At 40.1% G+C, this 16880-nt stretch overlaps 2 protein-coding genes across 5 annotated transcripts; one reads left to right on the forward strand and one right to left on the reverse strand.

Annotated features, from left to right (window-relative positions):
- Window positions 1-123: 123 nt before the first annotated feature.
- On the reverse strand, window positions 124-4387 carry cxorf58 (chromosome X open reading frame 58). Of its 3 annotated transcripts, none has more exons than XM_087145707.1 (10): window positions 4177-4387; window positions 3799-4017; window positions 3166-3265; window positions 2822-2916; window positions 2590-2701; window positions 2194-2325; window positions 1851-1926; window positions 1571-1730; window positions 1088-1235; window positions 124-885 (listed from the first exon to the last, which is right to left on the reverse strand). In XM_087145707.1, exons 2-10 carry the CDS (start codon window positions 3990-3992, stop codon window positions 685-687), a joined length of 1218 nt encoding a protein of 405 aa, XP_087001833.1. In that variant the 5' UTR covers window positions 3993-4017; window positions 4177-4387; the 3' UTR covers window positions 124-684. The 3 variants fall into 3 exon arrangements, with proteins under 3 accessions (XP_087001833.1, XP_087001834.1, XP_022095200.2); XM_087145708.1 differs by having other exon boundaries at window positions 3799-4000; window positions 4166-4387; XM_022239508.2 differs by having other exon boundaries at window positions 3799-4000; window positions 4177-4386.
- A 230-nt stretch (window positions 4388-4617) lies between these two features.
- ift80 (intraflagellar transport 80) lies at window positions 4618-14910 on the forward strand. 2 transcript variants are annotated; one of them, XM_087145705.1, is made up of 18 exons: window positions 4618-4718; window positions 5454-5620; window positions 6056-6282; window positions 6595-6774; window positions 6991-7100; window positions 7551-7778; window positions 8177-8301; window positions 8412-8585; window positions 9248-9322; window positions 9501-9549; window positions 9767-9943; window positions 10157-10292; window positions 10720-10867; window positions 11120-11291; window positions 11789-11878; window positions 12254-12426; window positions 12523-12646; window positions 13185-14910. In XM_087145705.1, the coding sequence occupies exons 2-18, from the start codon at window positions 5586-5588 to the stop codon at window positions 13275-13277; spliced, it is 2316 nt and encodes a 771-aa protein (XP_087001831.1). In that variant the 5' UTR covers window positions 4618-4718; window positions 5454-5585; the 3' UTR covers window positions 13278-14910. The 2 variants fall into 2 exon arrangements, with proteins under 2 accessions (XP_087001831.1, XP_087001832.1); XM_087145706.1 differs by lacking the exon at window positions 5454-5620 and having other exon boundaries at window positions 4674-4718; window positions 6064-6282.
- The last annotated feature ends 1970 nt before the right edge of the window (window positions 14911-16880 follow it).

Below are 16880 nucleotides of genomic sequence, written 5' to 3' on the forward strand. Positions count from 1 at the left end.
CGAGTCCTGATGGGTAGATGACTCAACTTGAGTCTCTGCAACCAAATGACTTGACTCAACTCTCTCATGGAAACTTGAGTGCGAGCTTATAAGACTCGAGTCTCTAAAAAATCACAAGCACAATTTTAGATACCTGTCACACTCATTTATTTTGTCTAAATGAAAAATAAAAATACCAAAAAATGACTTACATGTAGTTGTGTTTTTATTGTATTTTGTTCAAAAATTTGTGACTCATATTGACTTGAGCTCAGTACTTCACTCGACTTCTTGACCAAATGACTTGACTTGAGTCAGCGTAAAAATGACTCGACCCGACTTGAGTCACCAAATTTAGTGACTCGTTACAACACTGACTTGTGTCCAAGTATTCAAGTGTTGTCCTACAAGCCTGGCCAAAGCAACAGTGACAAACTCGTACAAAGTCAATCGGCCATCGTCCAGGAACATGTCTTGTCAAGGCAGAAAACGTATACTTCAGTCTGGACAGCAACACGCTTTTGCCCGTCGTTCCCACATTGACATTCCCCTGTCCATTCCAATGCCTGATGCAAAGTTACAACTGCCACACACTACAGTTCATCTTGTGCTTGTATAACTGTAACAGAGTCAGCACGGTGTCTCCAAAGGACAGGTCTGGTATCTCGGCATTAATCTTATACAGGACTTGAATGCAGTCCTCCATCAGCAAGGTGTGGTCAGCCCAATGTCCTCATACGACAGGTCCTGTGTCCACGCATACAGCTGGTCAGCCTCCTTCTGCCATTCTTCCTCTGCATCATCATCCAGCATCCCATATTCATCGTCCTGGTATCCTCCTGACACCACTTGAGCTGCAGCTACGGTGCCAACAGCATCATCATAAGAAGGGTTCTCCCCACGTGACTGGTGGAGCAAATGAAAGTCACATAATAGACATTTCAATCAAAATTAAAGAGTCTCTTGCCAGTACAAGTAAAATTCCAACAAAAACTATGGCAAGAAATACTGGTGTATTTCAAAATTTAGACAAAATCTGAATGCAAATCACTTCACCAGCCTTTAAAGTTGTGTGAATATGAAGATGTTCAAAGTTTTAAAATCTCACCTCTGCCTTGCTTGCCATGTACATTTTTCTCATCTTGGATGCTCTCTGCTTGGCTTGCCTGGAGCGTCTTGATGTATGCCCTGGTGTACTGCCTCGGGAACTTGATGGCTTGAAAGTAGGGGATGGAATGGGGATCTGCAATGGTTCTCTGTATAAGAAAAAAACAATTATGAGTGAATCGCCTGCCACAAATGTTAATAGTAGGCAAAAGTCAAAATCAACAGTTCTTTTGGGTTTGCCCTTCCTGATTTCTAGGATATGCAACATGGAAAACACTACTTAGCAGACTCTTGTGAAAAGAAAAAAATAAGCTGGGAGCTACTATTATGTCATATACTTTGCACTGCATTGTGGCTGTTCACCTGTTTTTAGGCACAGGGAACTATTTTCTGTGTTAAGCAAATTTCTGTGTTCATCAGCTTTACGAAACTGGCCCAAGGATTACGCTGGTGAAATTCAAGGATGATGTTGAATTCTGCTAACCGTAATTCTGAGATGATCCGGACATGTGCCCTCTGCATTTCTTCTGTGAGTGGTCTGGCTGTAAGTGCAGGCATTTCAGCTTGCAGCCTTGCTGACGGAGAGTTGCCGCCTCGATTAAGGTAATCTATCACATCATACAAAATGGTAGTCCTGGGCAAAACTGGAAATACAAAAGAAAAAAATTCAAATTTTTTGTCTTCCATCTGTTCAATGTTTGTTTATTAGAACTGATCAATGAATCCTCACAATTTTGCTCATGGTTTTCGGAAGATCTACTCACCCGACTGATCCAATTTTCTCCACATGTTCTCCCTGCCGCCCATGTATGACGGCATCTCATCCAACTTGCTCAGATACTGCAAAACAGGAATGGAAAAAACTTACAAAATGAGAAGTCAGTTTAAGAAATGGTTTGATAAACAAACTATGGTTTTGTACCATATTAAGAAATGGTTGGTAGTTGGAAAATTAGAAAGAATTTAGCCTCACAAAGTAGGTCAATGGAATTGTGATGTCCAGAGTCGTGAATCTTAGTATCCAAAATTAATCTGAAGTGTTACTCAGAAGTGTCAAAACTAGCAACAGCACGTAAGTCGAACTCCTTGCATGCACAGCCAACTTACCTTCATGTAGTCCTTGACTGTAGTCACATCAACCTCACTGGTAATTTTGTCTCGCTCATGCTGGCAAGTGTCTGCTATGATCTGGTCGTAGAATTTCCGATGACCCATCATGCGACAGGCATCCACTGCAGCCTGGAATAATGTATGCACCAGTCCAAAGAGGTTACATAGTAGGTATTCCACTCTGGAGTCAAATTACTTTTTTTCGGGGGGGAGAATTCCTTGCACTGCACATATCTTTGGAAGCAGGCATGGCAAGCACTCCAGCAACTGCTTTGTTTTCTTAAACTATCCACGAAACATTGATTTCAGTCTTAGAATTGTTCAGGAAACTGCATGTATTAAAAATTTGGGACATCACAGTGTGGTTGTCCCACTAGGTTGCATGCTACTCACATCGGAAGCAGGCTTGATGTTCCGTTTGCCGCTGAGGTACTGTAGCCCGGTGCCTTCCGTGTTGGTGAATATTTTGAAAAGAATAATCGGTGGAAATTCAGACCCTGCAAATCTGAAAGGCATGAGGGAACAAATTACTGAGTTGAGTTTTCTCGTGACAAACTGTGTAAGTGGAGGCAACTAATGTTACAGATTAAAAAAATACGATGACAGAAAATCAGATCTCAACTACCTGAAGCGGACCCTTGCTCGTAAACTGGGGTCTCTGATGAGCTTTGCTTCTGTTGGACTAACTTTACGGAGAATCTCATGGGTCAGTGAATGCTCCTATAGATTAAAGAGAAAAGGAAAGCATTACAAATACACAACCTGGTGAAATCAATACAAAACAACAAAAAAGAGAAAAGTTGATAGGTACAGGTACAATGATGACTTCCCCACCTTCTACAATCTGTTTTTCTGTGGAAGTGGGGAAAGGTACCCGTCTATCTGCACAGATGGAGCAATACTTTTGCTGACTTCGGAAATGAGACAAATGACTGGAAGGCCCTGGGAAGGACTGTAGCTGGGACTTACCGCTGCACAAATGGCATGCTTGAGAAGCTTAAACATCTGTCTGTCTCTGTAGGAACACCAACATCGCTCAATGGCACGAGCTGCTAAGATTTCTGTCAATCTGAAGGGATATGAAAATATAAGAATTTAATACAGGAACATTAACCCTAACAGTCCCAAATCCTCCAATTTCAATATGATTTTACATACACCCTTGAAGGTTAGGGTTAAAAAAATTCTGAGAGATGTACAGACTTCTATATTCTATGAACAAGTTTGCAATGCACAAAGTTCACTTTACTTTTTGATTTTTGCAGAGAAGGAAAGGTGTATCACAACAAAACTAATTTTCCCTTGTAGAAAAGGCTCTCAGCATAAAGTGTAAGATTTCAAGTGACAATTCCTGCTGTACTTGGTAGAAAATTTGAGGCTAGTGTGGTTGATATTGGACGTGCAATACACATGTAAACACAGATTGAATTTCTGCCTGATGAAAACAACAGTCCACAGTGAGATAAGCCCTGCATTGCTAGAAGAAGAGTTCAATTATTTGTAAAGCTCTTACTTAAGGGTCTCTGGCAGGGAAAAGTGGGTCTAAATCATGCTTGAAGAAACCTTCAGACAAAACAGTACCATTCTTTTATCCAAACTTACTCCCTCTGTTGGATAGCAGAGCCAGGCTGGTTCTGTGAGGGCAGTAGTGCCTTCTCTGACCCATGATCCGACAACCGAGTGACCTGCTCGACTTCTGTTGCCAGTGTTGGGTGAGGGCTGCCATTGCTACCCTCGATCTCGCTAGGTATTGTAACATTCAACGTTGAGCGACTGGTACTTCGGTTGGGTTCCATCTTGTAATCTACCGGTGAAATTAATCTGAACGACCATACATGCCATATAAAATTAGGAACATTATTTCAAATCAAAACACTGGTGCCCACTCAACTGCACTTTACACAAGCTGTTTTGTAATTTTTGTAATTGTAATTTTTAACAACATTGCGATTGCAGCGGCTGAATTTACCCTGAATTTACCTTTGAATTCCACAGTCACCTTAACCCGCTGGCCGTTTAAGTTAATGAAGCACTTAGGCCTAGGTCTACATTACATGTTCCGAACTTCTGCACTGACACTGCACTGAAGTACGAATTACTGACGACGCGACTCGACTCTTTGCTATTAACTACGTAGCTAGCTAGCTAGCTAGGCATGTACGCCACCGGCTAGCTCCGATCCGATGGCTGCCAAAAATTGTTTGCCTGCCCAGCATGCACTGCGGCGTCGTTGATAGGTTGTATCCTCGATCAACAATTTTATCGATTCTCGCTATTTCCAAAAAAGAAGAAGAAAATAAAAAACAAAACTCGAGGATGCAGTATCTGGCCTCTTAGTTTAAAGACAGTTATTAAAGGGAAATTTAGACAAGATGTCTGTGTCAGCTGACAAAGATGTAATTACATCTCTTTGATTATCGAGTTTGTTCAGTTGATGCAGACGGTCATTTGCACATGCGCAAATGAAAAATTCCATCTGCACAATCCTGTAACGAGAGCTGAAGTCGGAATGTAATGCCTAGGTAATTTTGTTTTGGTTTTTCACAGCATGTGAAACTTCATCTTCTTAACACAGATTATTGGTCAAAGTGTTCAAAAGTGTGTTGAACAATTCCTAGAATTTTTGGTTGGAATGAAAGAAACATAGTGTTTTGGGCTGATATAGTAACGCAGACGCTTCATCCATATCAGGCATATGTCGTCACCCACTGTGATATGAGAATCACAGGTGAATGAATGATGCCTAGCAGTGAACTTCAATGGGTCATGAAACGTATTTACATCCGTACCTCTGTGGATTTCCCAATGAAGACAACATAATTAATATAAGTTTGTCCCCCTCCATCTCTTGTAGGAATTACTGCCATTCCTATATTTGGGTCACATTATTTTAGTTTCCAACTTTGGGTCCAGTTCTTTTGTTTTCGAATTTACTTGATCATGATCAAGTCCAAAATTTGAAAAAAAAAGAGGCCGAGTTTTAAAATTAATGCCTCAAGTTAGTCAGGTTAGTCTTAGCATGCTCGGTGGGGTTTACATGTGAGCATGTTAGGGTATGTAGCCTAGTAATGTGTAATGTTATGTGGATAAGCCATCATCATGTTCAGGGGACAATTTCTTTTGGTGAGAGAGTCGGAACTGGGAGGGTCATAGGGCATGAAGGGCTAGGGGCAAAAATTTGTCCCTGTTGTACCCCATAACATTTATATTTCAACACAAAGCAAGCCCATTAATACTTTTTAATTTTAATCTTGCAGAGACGGATCAACATTTATTGTACAAGCAACAAAACCTAGATCCATATCAATATAGTCTGAATTTACACCTGTGGCTGTGTAAGTAAGCAGTCAGCCTTTGTGAAAGCCAGAAGCCTACATCACCAGATCATAATGCGCTTCAAGACAACACTTGCTAAAGATGCTAAACATATCCTTTCCCTCATAAAGTTTTAAGTAAACCTGAGTAATATTACTTTTCTTAATATTGAAAAAGTCACCTTCCAACAGTTCTTTTCAGCAGTCACAGATGTAGATGGCAGTGAATCATGATTTTGACTCAGACTTATAAAAGCATTTGAGGAAATCTGTTATCCTTGTACAAATCCATCCAGCTCTTCCTGTGAGGTTCGTCAGCATCTGCTGGTATTTAACAGTGTTTAATCTTGTAAACTTGTATTTGGATGGAAGAAAAACCAGAAAGAAAAAATCTTTCAGCCAGCTCCTTCCATTTTGCAAGCTGTGTTCAACCCCAAGTTTGTCTAGATCATTCTAGTGTAAATACCTTCACCAAACTCATCACTCAAAATAACCTCTAACGTGTCCAACCCTCTGTGGAGGCTATGAATCCTTAACTGCTGTGTACATTCAGAGCTCGTGAGCTGTGTGGCGTGGACCACATCTGAAGAGCTATACTCCTGTAGTGATGATCACAAGATACTTCGATGGAAACTGCTCTCCGACGAAACCACAACTCTAGCCCAGCTGCCCAATGATGTCTATGCAACAGACATTCACTTCTTCCCAAAGGGACTGGGTGGGAAAACCAAACAACCCCAGACAGATGTGTTTGTTCTGACCTCCACGGATGGTAAATTTTGAAGTGCTGCAAAAGGAATCCGTTTTAAAGCTATTTGAAAGTAAAACAATGCAACACTTTTAAAGAAAGAAATGAGGTAACATTTGTTTTAAGTATTGCTGTTCATAGCTTTTCCTGCAAATGTTGGTTATAAAATTTAATGAACAGTTTATTGAGTTTTTATAGAAGCAAACCAAGTATGTTTTCCTTGAACGAGAAGTCATTTTGCTACTGCAGTTCAATTCTGAGATTAGCTTTCTCTCCCTCTAAAATTTAGGCAGCATTTAAGTATGAAAAGTGCATTTGTCGATTTTTTGCCTTTAGGAAAGTTCCTCTTGATTTCCAAATCTGGCCGCGTAGAGAAGTCTGTGGATGCCCACAGAGGCGCTGTGCTGTCAGGCCGATGGAGCTATGATGGGACAGCCATGGCAACAGCAGGGGAGGACGGACAGGTCAAAATATGGTCTCGCAGTGGGATGTTACGTTCAACGTTAGCACAGACAGGTAAATGCTTGAAAAAAAAGACAACCTGTAGCCCATTACACTTTAAGATGAAACCCTGTCAAAGAAGCCTCAGAATGTTTCCCAAGTTGCACCACAATATTTAAAGATCATTGTGGTTTTGATGGACCTAGGACCTACGCCATCTCTGAAAATTTTTCAACTTTCCTCCTGCCCTGACATGCTACCACATATTTCCTGATGTAAAATACTTTTCAGGTTCCCCAGTGTACTCAATAGGATGGTCTCCAGACTCTGACCAGGTGTTGTTCACAAACGGCAGACAGCTCATCATCAAGTCCATGCAGGCCAATGCCAAGCCGTTACAGGTCAGGAACAGCAACTGTCAGTTGTTATTCTAGAGATCGTAAGTCTCTAAAAAGTCACCAACTTTGAGCACTCCATTCTTGATGTCTTATCAGTGACAACTTTCAATTTGTTGGTTTTTAAGAGAAAAATGCTTAATTTCTTGAGAAAATGAATGGAGTGCAGAGTGTCACAGCCAAGTCTCTTGCTCAAAGATGAGAATTGCACCAAGTGGAATCTCTCCCCTACACCTTTTTCGGGAGTGCATACTATGAACTTAACATTCTTCAGTTTTCACGAGGGATGGCCGAAAGGGATACTTTTTATTTTGTGAAATGTCGGGCTAATGAAGGTCTTTACATATGACATGTAAATTTAACCTTGTCTTGAGGATTACCTTTCATCCAGATGGTAGATTTCAAGTATTTCTTGAGGCTATCTGTAAAGATAATGAACAGATTTCTGTTTTGCAGTGGAAGGCACATGATGGCGTTATCCTGAAGGTTGACTGGAATCCTGTTAACAACCTCATCCTGTCTGGGGCAGAAGATTGCCGTTACAAGGTCTGGGATTCCTATGGGAGACAGCTCTACAGCAGTCATCCTCACGAGTACCCGATAGTCTCTGTGTCTTGGGCTCCGGACGGCCAGCTGTTTGCCATTGGCTCGTTCAACACGTTACGACTGTGTGACAAGAGCGGGGTGAGTTGGAACAGTTTTTTTTTCAAGACCCACTAGAGTGTATTTCCTTTTGTCTGAATGAGTTGCCACATGTTGGTACTCAGTGTCCAAAGAGTATGGCTGTATTTAGATAGAAGGCTTGAAATTACGCAGGAGTCTATGGCCATGCATTATTTCAAGTAGGCTTCAGTATGCACTCGTCAATGAAGAGTGGTCAGTTAGGGTAAAGTGGCTTGCTCAAGGACACCCTACATGACCAGCAGCTGGGTTTGCATTCCAGGTCTCCTTTGGTGTTACAGCAAGATCTGTCACAGCTCAAAAGTGACTCTGAGGTGGAATGATAAATAGAATTTTGCAGTGATGATAACTATTTTTCATCTGTTAAACCTTCTCTGATGTGCTGTGTTATCTCTCTCCAGTGGTCATATGCCTTGGAGAAGCCCAATACCGGTAGCCTGTTCTGTATTGCATGGAGTGGGGATGGTACCCAGGTTGCAGGGGCCTGCGGCAGTGGACATGTCATTTTTGCTCAAGTAATTGAAAGGTAGGTCCTTGCAGGCATCTGATACAAATCCTGTCGTTGGAAGGTGTGGATTGTTCTCATGGATGGGGTTAATTCTTGAATCAAAGAGCAAATTCGTTCTTCTTTCCCAGGCGTCTTGAGTGGAAGAACTTCGAGGTGGTGGTCATCTCCAGGAAGACAATTCATGTTAGGAATGTCATGAATGATGCCAAGGAAAAGCTGGAGTTCCGAGATCGCATCATCAAAACGTCCATCGGCTTTGACCACCTAGTGGTGGCAACATCTTCCCAGTGCTATGTGTACAGGTAAAACTTGAATTGTTGAAATTATGAAAATGTCACATTCCCTTGACCTTCTTAACCCTAACCCCCAAGCCCTTTTTTGCTAGGGACCCTCCTCAATCCTCCAGAATCCTCCAATTTGGGGGCTGTCAAAATTGGATTCTCCCTCAATCCTCCAAAGTCCTCCAAAATTTCTTGAAAATATGACTTGGAGGTGTGCCTACTGCCTCAATCCTTCAAAATCCTCTGGCAATTCCTGTCAACATAAGTTGAGGCAGTGCGAATGGCATTCTTGAGCAGTGCGGTTTATTCAAAAGAAATACCAGGCTGAATTAATGCATGACTGAGCAAGAACAACACAAGGTCTAACCCACGACCTTCACTCATGGCATCCTTCGCTATCAGCCATGCACTTTTGCCATTCACCCTCAATCCTCCAAAACCACCTAAAGGATTGAGGAGGATTAGGGTTAATGGACCATCTTGCTGGTTGGGGTGTGGGAGTGTACACATCTAGTTTGAATTTACACATCCCTCAATATCATCAGATACATTGTTCCGTGTCTGGTAAATTCCTTTTTTTTTTACCAAATGTTTTTTCTTAAATTAAGTACTATACATCTCTATTTTTTAGTTTCAACATTATTAATAAACAGTACTTATAATACTCATTTATTTTGTTGCAGTACCAAAAATTGGAACACCCCAATGATCTTTGACCTCAAGGAAGGCACAGTGACATTAATTGTCCAGGCGGAAAAGTGAGTGCGGTATTGCAAAATCTTCTGTCTCATTTTCTCAAAGGCAGAGAATCGTAGCAGTGAAAGAATGAAATCCAAGTGGGTAAGGTGTGGCATCCATTTCTAGCTTTCCGATTGTTGAATATGTGCCTCACTGTGTCCTGTTTAATACCTTCCTTTGTTAATCTCATTTTAACAGGCATTTTGCTATTGTGGACAGTGCTGGGATCCATCTGTACACATACGAGGTAAATTGTTTTGTGTAATTCTTTCATGTGTAGAATGTAGACTTGCATTGACTTGAAGGCATGATTGGGAACATGGATGCAGATTAGCAAGTTTGCTGCATGGCTGCTGAGTACAGAGTTTCAAAGCATCCATAGGTTTTGGGCACAAACTCGGATATACCAAGTGCTCCCTGCCTGTTTTCGTAAGTTCCAATCGCTTTTAAACCTTTTTGTCCAGGGTCGCCTTCTGTCGTCACCAAAGTTCCCTGGGATGCATTCAGAGACTCTAAGTGCCCAGTCGCTGTGTGTCAGCAATGACACCGTCGCAGTCCGCGATAAATCGGACGAGAAGCTTGTTCATCTCTTTGACTCTGCTACGAGCCGACAGGTCGACAGTAAACCGCTGGCTCACAAGGTACTCTTGTTTGTTTAAAGCCTCTTCATGAATAAGTAGTTATTCTTCTGGGATATCAAATTTGAGTGTTTGAAATTTTGGTAAACTCTGTTGTCAGAATTGTTCCTGCAGCATAACGTGACACAAATAAAGGTATTAGCAAAAACATACTCAAAACTAGACTTATTTATTTTGGGGGTTGGTTGGTTGATTGGTCTGTCTCTCTGTGTGTAGCTTGAGATCATCGAGATAGCCTTGGACCAGTGTGGGCCGGCCAGTGATAGACACCTCGCCATTGTGGACAAGAATCGTGACCTTTATCTCAGCACAGTGCGCAATGTGGGCAAGCCAGCCAAGATTGTCAAACTCGGTGAGATACATTTCAGATAATGCTAGGTGCCATGTGGCATTTTGTAAGTCGTAGGTTTCAAGTAGAAGGGGGTTGATACCTGTCTGACTGTCCGCATTTATGTAAAGATTGAGATCATTTCCCCATTTGTAACTAAATCTAAACTATTGTGAGTGAACAAGTGTTGCATTGGTTTGAATGGGTAACTATCTGTTAAATGTCATCTGCAAATCCTTGCAAAATGTCCTTGCTGTTGGTCAAGCTTCTTGCTTTGTGTTGTAGATGTAGTACCAGTGACAGTGAAAAAATACTTGCTTCATTGAGAAAATGGCCAAAGTTGCAGGTGTACGGTAACTGGTTGTTATTTATTGCTTCACCAAGTGCGTACACCCTGCAAAGCTGAGTGTACCGTAATTGTCACTTTTTGTATAACCTTTGACTCTGACAGGCAACATGATTTCCAGTCTGGCTGTTAACGATGGCACTAACATGCTAGCAGCATTGCAAGACAGCAAACTGACGGTGTGGTTCTACCCCAGTGTGGCTTATGTTGACCGGGAACTACTACCACTGACAATCATGGTCAAAGACGCAAGGTAAATAGAACTGTAATGTCCATTAATGAGTAGACCTTGCGAGTGAGTCTGATGGTTTGAGCAATGTTATTGGCATCATGTATGAACGATTGAGGGCAGCACGTGACCTGGTCACAAGTGTCATGTGAGGGTATGTTTTCTGATTGCATATGCAAATTAAACTGAGCAAATCATATCAGGCATGTGAACAGTGAATAATTCGCAGTTTCAAATTGTATCCACCAATTTGTCCTTTTTTCCACCCCAACTCAGTGAGTTTGGCAAGAACCCACAAATTGTAGACTTCCTGGGTAACCATGTGACCATCCGTCGAGCTGACGGTGCCCTGGTCAGCACGGGCATCTCACCTTACCCAGCCATGCTGCATGACTTGGTCAACAGCAGCAGGTGGGAAGATGCCGTCAGGCTGTGCAGATTTGTCAAGGTGAGAATAGATATCCTAATTCAAGAAATCCTCCTATATCCCTACGTCCACGAGAGAACGTGGAGGATTTTGCAGGATTGAGAAGGCAGAACACAGTCATTGTTACTTCACGTTGGTGACTTGTTGCCCCCAAAGGAAAGTAGTGTCTCATCAGTTTCTTGCACTTTTATGGATTTGGGAGCATTTTGGAAAGTTTCTCACATAGAAAGTGAGGGTCAGTACTTTTCAGCTCCAATTTTATAAGAAGGGATGAAGAACTGTCACATTTTTTATGGACTTATTGAGCAACCAGAACTTGAAGCCATTACTGCGGGGTCATCCTGTTCACACACAGGTGGTAGGCATATGTTACAATTCTCTCAGACCAATCGGGTGTTGTGACTAGTCAAAACGAGTGCAAGCTCTCAAGTTAACATTTGTGCAGGAGTGTGGTGGTGCTACAGGAATGGCGTCTCCTCGGATTTGTCTACAGCTGACTTCTACTCGATTTATTTCAGGACCAAGCTCTCTGGGCATGTCTTGCTGCCATGGCTTCCTACGCCAAGGAACTTAACACGGCTGAAGTGGCTTATGCAGCCATAGATGCTGTGAGTAAACATCCTTTTCAAAGTTTTTACCGGCTGTAGACTATTTGGGAAGCACTTAAACTGCACGCTTGTCAGAAGAAAAAGAGCGCAGTGTGTACTCCACAAAAGGGTTTAATTCTGAGAAATTGTACATTCAGATGGAAAGTCGGTGTCCGGACAAAGTTCTGAAGTGCATTCTACGGACTTCCCTCTTGACAGCCTGTCTGTTTTCAACTCAGGCTGCCCAGTTTGAGTACATTTCTGTGTGCATGTGTGTTCTACAGTCTTCCTGATAGCATCTCTCTGTTTTTGACTCGGGCCTACAAGGTTGGTCAATATTTTCTAGTTAACTTCTACAGATTCCCTCCTTACAGCGTCTCTCTGTTTTCAACTCAGGCCGACAAGGTGCAGTACATTCTATACATCAAGGAGCTACCCCTGAAGGATCTGCGCAATGCAGAGATGGCTCTGTTTTGTGGCAATCCCCAGGATGCCGAGGGAATCCTGTTACAGGCGGGACTGGTCTTCAGGGCCATCATGATGAACATTACCCTCTACAACTGGGACAGGTGGGTGCTTGTGACATTCTTGCTCCGTGACGTCATTTGGTCTGCGAATAGGAGGGAACAGAGAGTGAATTTTTCATATTTTGCTTGCTTTTTCAGAGCTCTTGAGCTCGCTGTAAAGCATAAAACGCACGTGGACACAGTGTTAGCCCATCGGCAACAATTCCTGGACAGCTTCGAGAAGAAAGAGACCAACAAGCGCTTCTTGCAGTATGCCAGTGGAGTAAGTCCAGTGTTTGTTTGTTCATTCCTCACTGTGTTTTATTATTGTGGTCTTTAAGCTTCTTCCTGAAAGGTATTTGATGCTTATAGTACTGCGCAGCTGTAACATACATTGCTGTGTAAAATCATGGTTAATCAGGTCCACTCTTGAATTCAGAGTAATTAGTTTCTAGGTTTAGTTGATCTTGACATGCACAACGTAGAGTTTAATTCGATTCATGAAATAGTGAATCACCTTTCATAAAACTGTACAGTTGTCCATCTCTCTTGATCCAGCAGGACAAAAATGTCATAATAAAAAAAAAGTTTCCAGATAAGTAGAATACTATAAAGGGTTTGCATGGCTGCCATCTTGCAGGGTAGTACATTTTTTCCACAGGTTATGCATAAAGGAGGTTTCTCTGTGGAAAAAAAAAAAAAATTGGAAACGCACCCTACATCCTTGCCTCCAGATTACCGTTGTAACCTTGCATCGTTAAATTCCGACGTCAATTCTGTGGAGGAGAAATTCTCATGAATGGGTCGATTTTCTTTGCCAGGTTGAGGTAGACTGGGAACAGATCCAAGCCAAGATGGAGATGGAGTACCAAAAGGAGAGACAGAATCCTAATGCTAAGCCTTACAGCAAGTAGACCCCCCCCGCTCCATATCACCACCTCTGTTGCTCATGTCATCTTTTTCTAACCACTGAAAATACAGTCCCTGCTGTGATATGAGTTAAGATTTGTTGACTTGATGTGCGTGCATCTAATAACAGCTTTGAAGATGTTAATTTCTGGCTTTAACAAAAGCTGGGCATATTTTTGTACTATACAGTCAATCTTAAGGACAAATGTCTTGTTCAGCAAATTCGCTTTGGTGTGTGTCTATAATGGATGCCCCTTGTGGTCATTACGGGTCCTGAAATCGGCTTTGGCATTCAGAATCCAAAGTCTGATCTTTGCTGCTGCAAGAGCTAAAGATTGTTAGTTCTTATTAAATTTGGGCTTTACAGTGTGAAACTGACCCCCCCCCGAAATATTTCAGCTCAACTGACATGTATTCCTAGTTCACAAGTTCTTTGTAGAAGGATGTCAACTTGAAACAACAAAGTGAAACTTGATGTTTTATGCCACTAGCCTCCAAATAATGTTTAAGTGGAAAAAGGTGGCATTTGTGGAACTTCAGTTCTCTGAGTTGTCATAACTTATGCAGATTAAAACTGTTTAATTCTATTCTGTTTGCTAGACATTGTTTTTCCCCCAGGAAAAAAGGGTTTAATTCTGAGAAATTGTACATTCAGATGGCAATCCAGTGTCTTGGTAAAAAAAAAAGGGGTGTAATAATAAATGATTAAAAGAAAGTCACTTCAACAATCTCCAGTCTGACTTAAACATATCATCAGTGTTTTCAGGAATTGACAAAAAACCTCAAAATCTTGCCAAATGGACAATCTGAGATGAATGTGTTTCAAAATACAAGCCTTTTCAATACACTTTTATGTTACAGATTGAGGAATTTTTTACAAAGTCATGAAATGTAAGACTTGGCAAATGTTAATCTATACTGAGTTGCAGATATAGTATCTTAATTATAGATTAATCCATTAATAAAAGCTAATAAATCTTTTTTTCACTTCGTGAAAGCAGAAAAACACAGAGGTCTTTTTTTTTTTCCTACTGCATCATACACACTTTTGTCATTTCGTGAAAAAAACACCTGCTGGAAGAAAATTGCTACATTCCATCAGATTTCAACAGGCGCAGGTGTTCATGTACAACGTTGTTCTCATGCATGGGTACACACAAAGACTCATGCAGGGAGTGTGTATATTGTCTTTAGTTTTGCCCTGCTAACTACGTGACTTTTTGTCACTTCCTGAAAACAGACAAACGCAGAGACCAAGCTTGTTGTTAGTGATTTGTTAACAGTTACGAGGAAATTCTGCTAATTTGTTCTTTGGATTGAAGGAAGTAAAATGGCCCAAAAAACCCCCAGATCGAAAAATTGTCGTTTGTCTGGGCTTTTGTCACTTCGTGAAAACACCGGCGACCCAGCCAGTTGCCATTTCAGATACAACGTAGGCTACTTCTTGGTATTGTAAACTACTTTTTTTCCCGTCTAGTGTGTGAAACTGTTTGACCAGTTGCGTGTAAACCTACAGTTATTTGTAAAATATGTAAATAGTGTAAGACTATTGGTCTTGGAAATCTGTACTTTTTTTAATAAGTGCAAAATGTGATGGCAAGTTTGTCAGAGCATTAAAAACTGTCCCAATGAATGAAACAGCCGCGTTTGTTATTGTGTATTATATTGTTTTAGTTTTAAAATGTTAACAGTTTCTTCAAATTTGTCACAAACCCTTTCTATGAGATGCAAACAGAATCTAGTACTGCCCTATACTGGGCATAAATTCGCTCGTCAAAATATAGCTGGTAGCTTAAAACTAGATAGTGGTTCAAAAGTTACTGATGGTCTTAAGCTATGGTAGTCTTAAATAGGGGAAAGGGGTGAAAAATGAAAAAACATAAAGGGTTAACCTTGCAATTTTATGAATATTTAACCCCCAAATAAATTGTCTCCAAATCTTGCCAAATGGCTCAGTCTGGGGAAATTCTTTAAGTTATGATAATGGAAAATCACATTTTTAAAAGTGGGAGAAAATTTAAAAGTTTTACATGGGTTAGCCTTGGCATTTCATTAAAATTTGGCCAGACATGAATTGTCTTCAAATCTTTCCAAATTGCTCATTTAAGGAAGATTGAACAAATTATGATTTCAGGTGAGCATTTTATAGTTTGAATGGAAAAATTCATGTTTTAAAATAAGGGGAAAATGTGTGAAAATTTGAAAATTCTGCAAGGGGTTCACCTTGGAATTTTATTACAATTTGGCAAAAAATGAATTATCTTCAAGTCTTTCCCAGTGGCTCATTGAAAGAAACTGGAGCGAATTTGACCATTTCAGGTTATTATTATATGAATGGAAAAAATTAGAATTTACCATTTGGGACAATGGGTAAAAATTAAAAAATCCTGCAATGGGTTAACCTTGCAATTTCATTAAAATTTGACCAAAAATGAATTGTCATCAAAATGTTTTCCAATGGCTAGGAGGAAAAAATTGAACAAATGTTGCAATTTCAGGTTATTATATTATGGTTAAAATGGGAAAAATTCATATTTTAATTTTGTGTAAAATTGGTAAAAATTTACAAATTCTGTAAGGGGTTAACCTTGCAATTTTATCAAAATTTGGCCAAATAATAAATTGTCTTTAAATCTTTCCATATGGCTCAGTGAAAGAAAATGGAACAAATTTGACAATTTCATGTGATTATTTAATGGTTTGAAAGGAAAAATTAAAATCCTAAAATTTGGGGAAAATTAAAAACCGTGGAATTTTATTAAGATTTGGTCCAAAATGGTTGGTTTGAAATCTTTCTATATGGATAGGTCAAGGAAGATTGAACAAAGTATGATAGTTTCGGGTGAGCATTTTATAGTTTGAATGGAAAAATTGATGTTTTGAAATAAGGGAAAAATGTGTGAAATTAAAATTTTGCAAGGAATTTTATTAACCTTCGAATTTTAATAAATTTGGCAAAAAATGAATAGTCTTCAAATCTTTCTAAATGGCCCATTGAAAGAAAAATAGAATAAATTTGACGACTTCAGGTGATTATTTTATGACTGGAAAAAAATTTGAATTTACAATCAGGTACAATGGATAAAAATAAAAAAAATCCTGCAATGGGTTAACCTTGCAATTTCATTAAAATTTGGCCCAAAAAGTGAGTTGTCATCATTTTTGTTCAAATTGCTAAGAGAAGAAAATTTGAACAAATTTCACAATTTCAGTTTATTATATTATGGTTAAAATGGGAAAAATCAGATTTTAATGTTAGGGCAAAATTGTTGAAACTTAACAAATTCTGCAAGGGGTTAACTTTGCAGGTTTGTTAACACAGGGGAAAAATTGTTTTCAAAACTTTCGGAAAGGCTTAGTGAAAGAAAATGGAACAAATTTCGCAATTTGAGGCAGTTATTTTATGGTTTGAACAGAAAAATTAAGAGTCGAATTTGGGGGAAAATTTTGTGAAATTTAAAAAATTCTGCAAGGGGTTAACCTTGCAGTTTTATTAAAATTTGCCCCCCAAAATCATTTGTTTTCAAATCTTTCCAAATGGATCAGCGAAAAGAAGATTAACAAATTGCAATGGGCTACGTTGCAATTTTATTAGAATTTGCCTCATG

This window comes from Acanthaster planci, linkage group LG14 (genome assembly GCF_054643075.1).
Source record: "Acanthaster planci isolate LZ-2023a linkage group LG14, COTS_SCS, whole genome shotgun sequence".
NCBI lineage: Eukaryota > Metazoa > Echinodermata > Asteroidea > Valvatida > Acanthasteridae > Acanthaster > Acanthaster planci.

Bases quoted from the DNA above. Each gene is read 5' to 3' on its own strand.
- cxorf58 (XM_087145707.1), bottom strand. From the start codon at position 3,992: ATGGAACCCAACCGAAGTACCAGTCGCTCAACGTTGAATGTTACAATA. The intron at 2,702-2,821 runs GTAGTTGAGATC...CATGCCTTTCAG, and splicing joins CGAGCAAGGGTCCGCTTCAG to ATTTGCAGGGTCTGAATTTC. The intron at 2,326-2,589 runs GTGAGTAGCATG...ACATTATTCCAG, and splicing joins ACATCAAGCCTGCTTCCGAT to GCTGCAGTGGATGCCTGTCG.
- ift80 (XM_087145705.1), top strand. From the start codon at position 5,586: ATGCGCTTCAAGACAACACTTGCTAAAGATGCTAA. The intron at 8,302-8,411 runs GTAGGTCCTTGC...CTTCTTTCCCAG, and splicing joins TTTGCTCAAGTAATTGAAAG to GCGTCTTGAGTGGAAGAACT. The intron at 11,879-12,253 runs GTGAGTAAACAT...TTTTCAACTCAG, and splicing joins CTTATGCAGCCATAGATGCT to GCCGACAAGGTGCAGTACAT.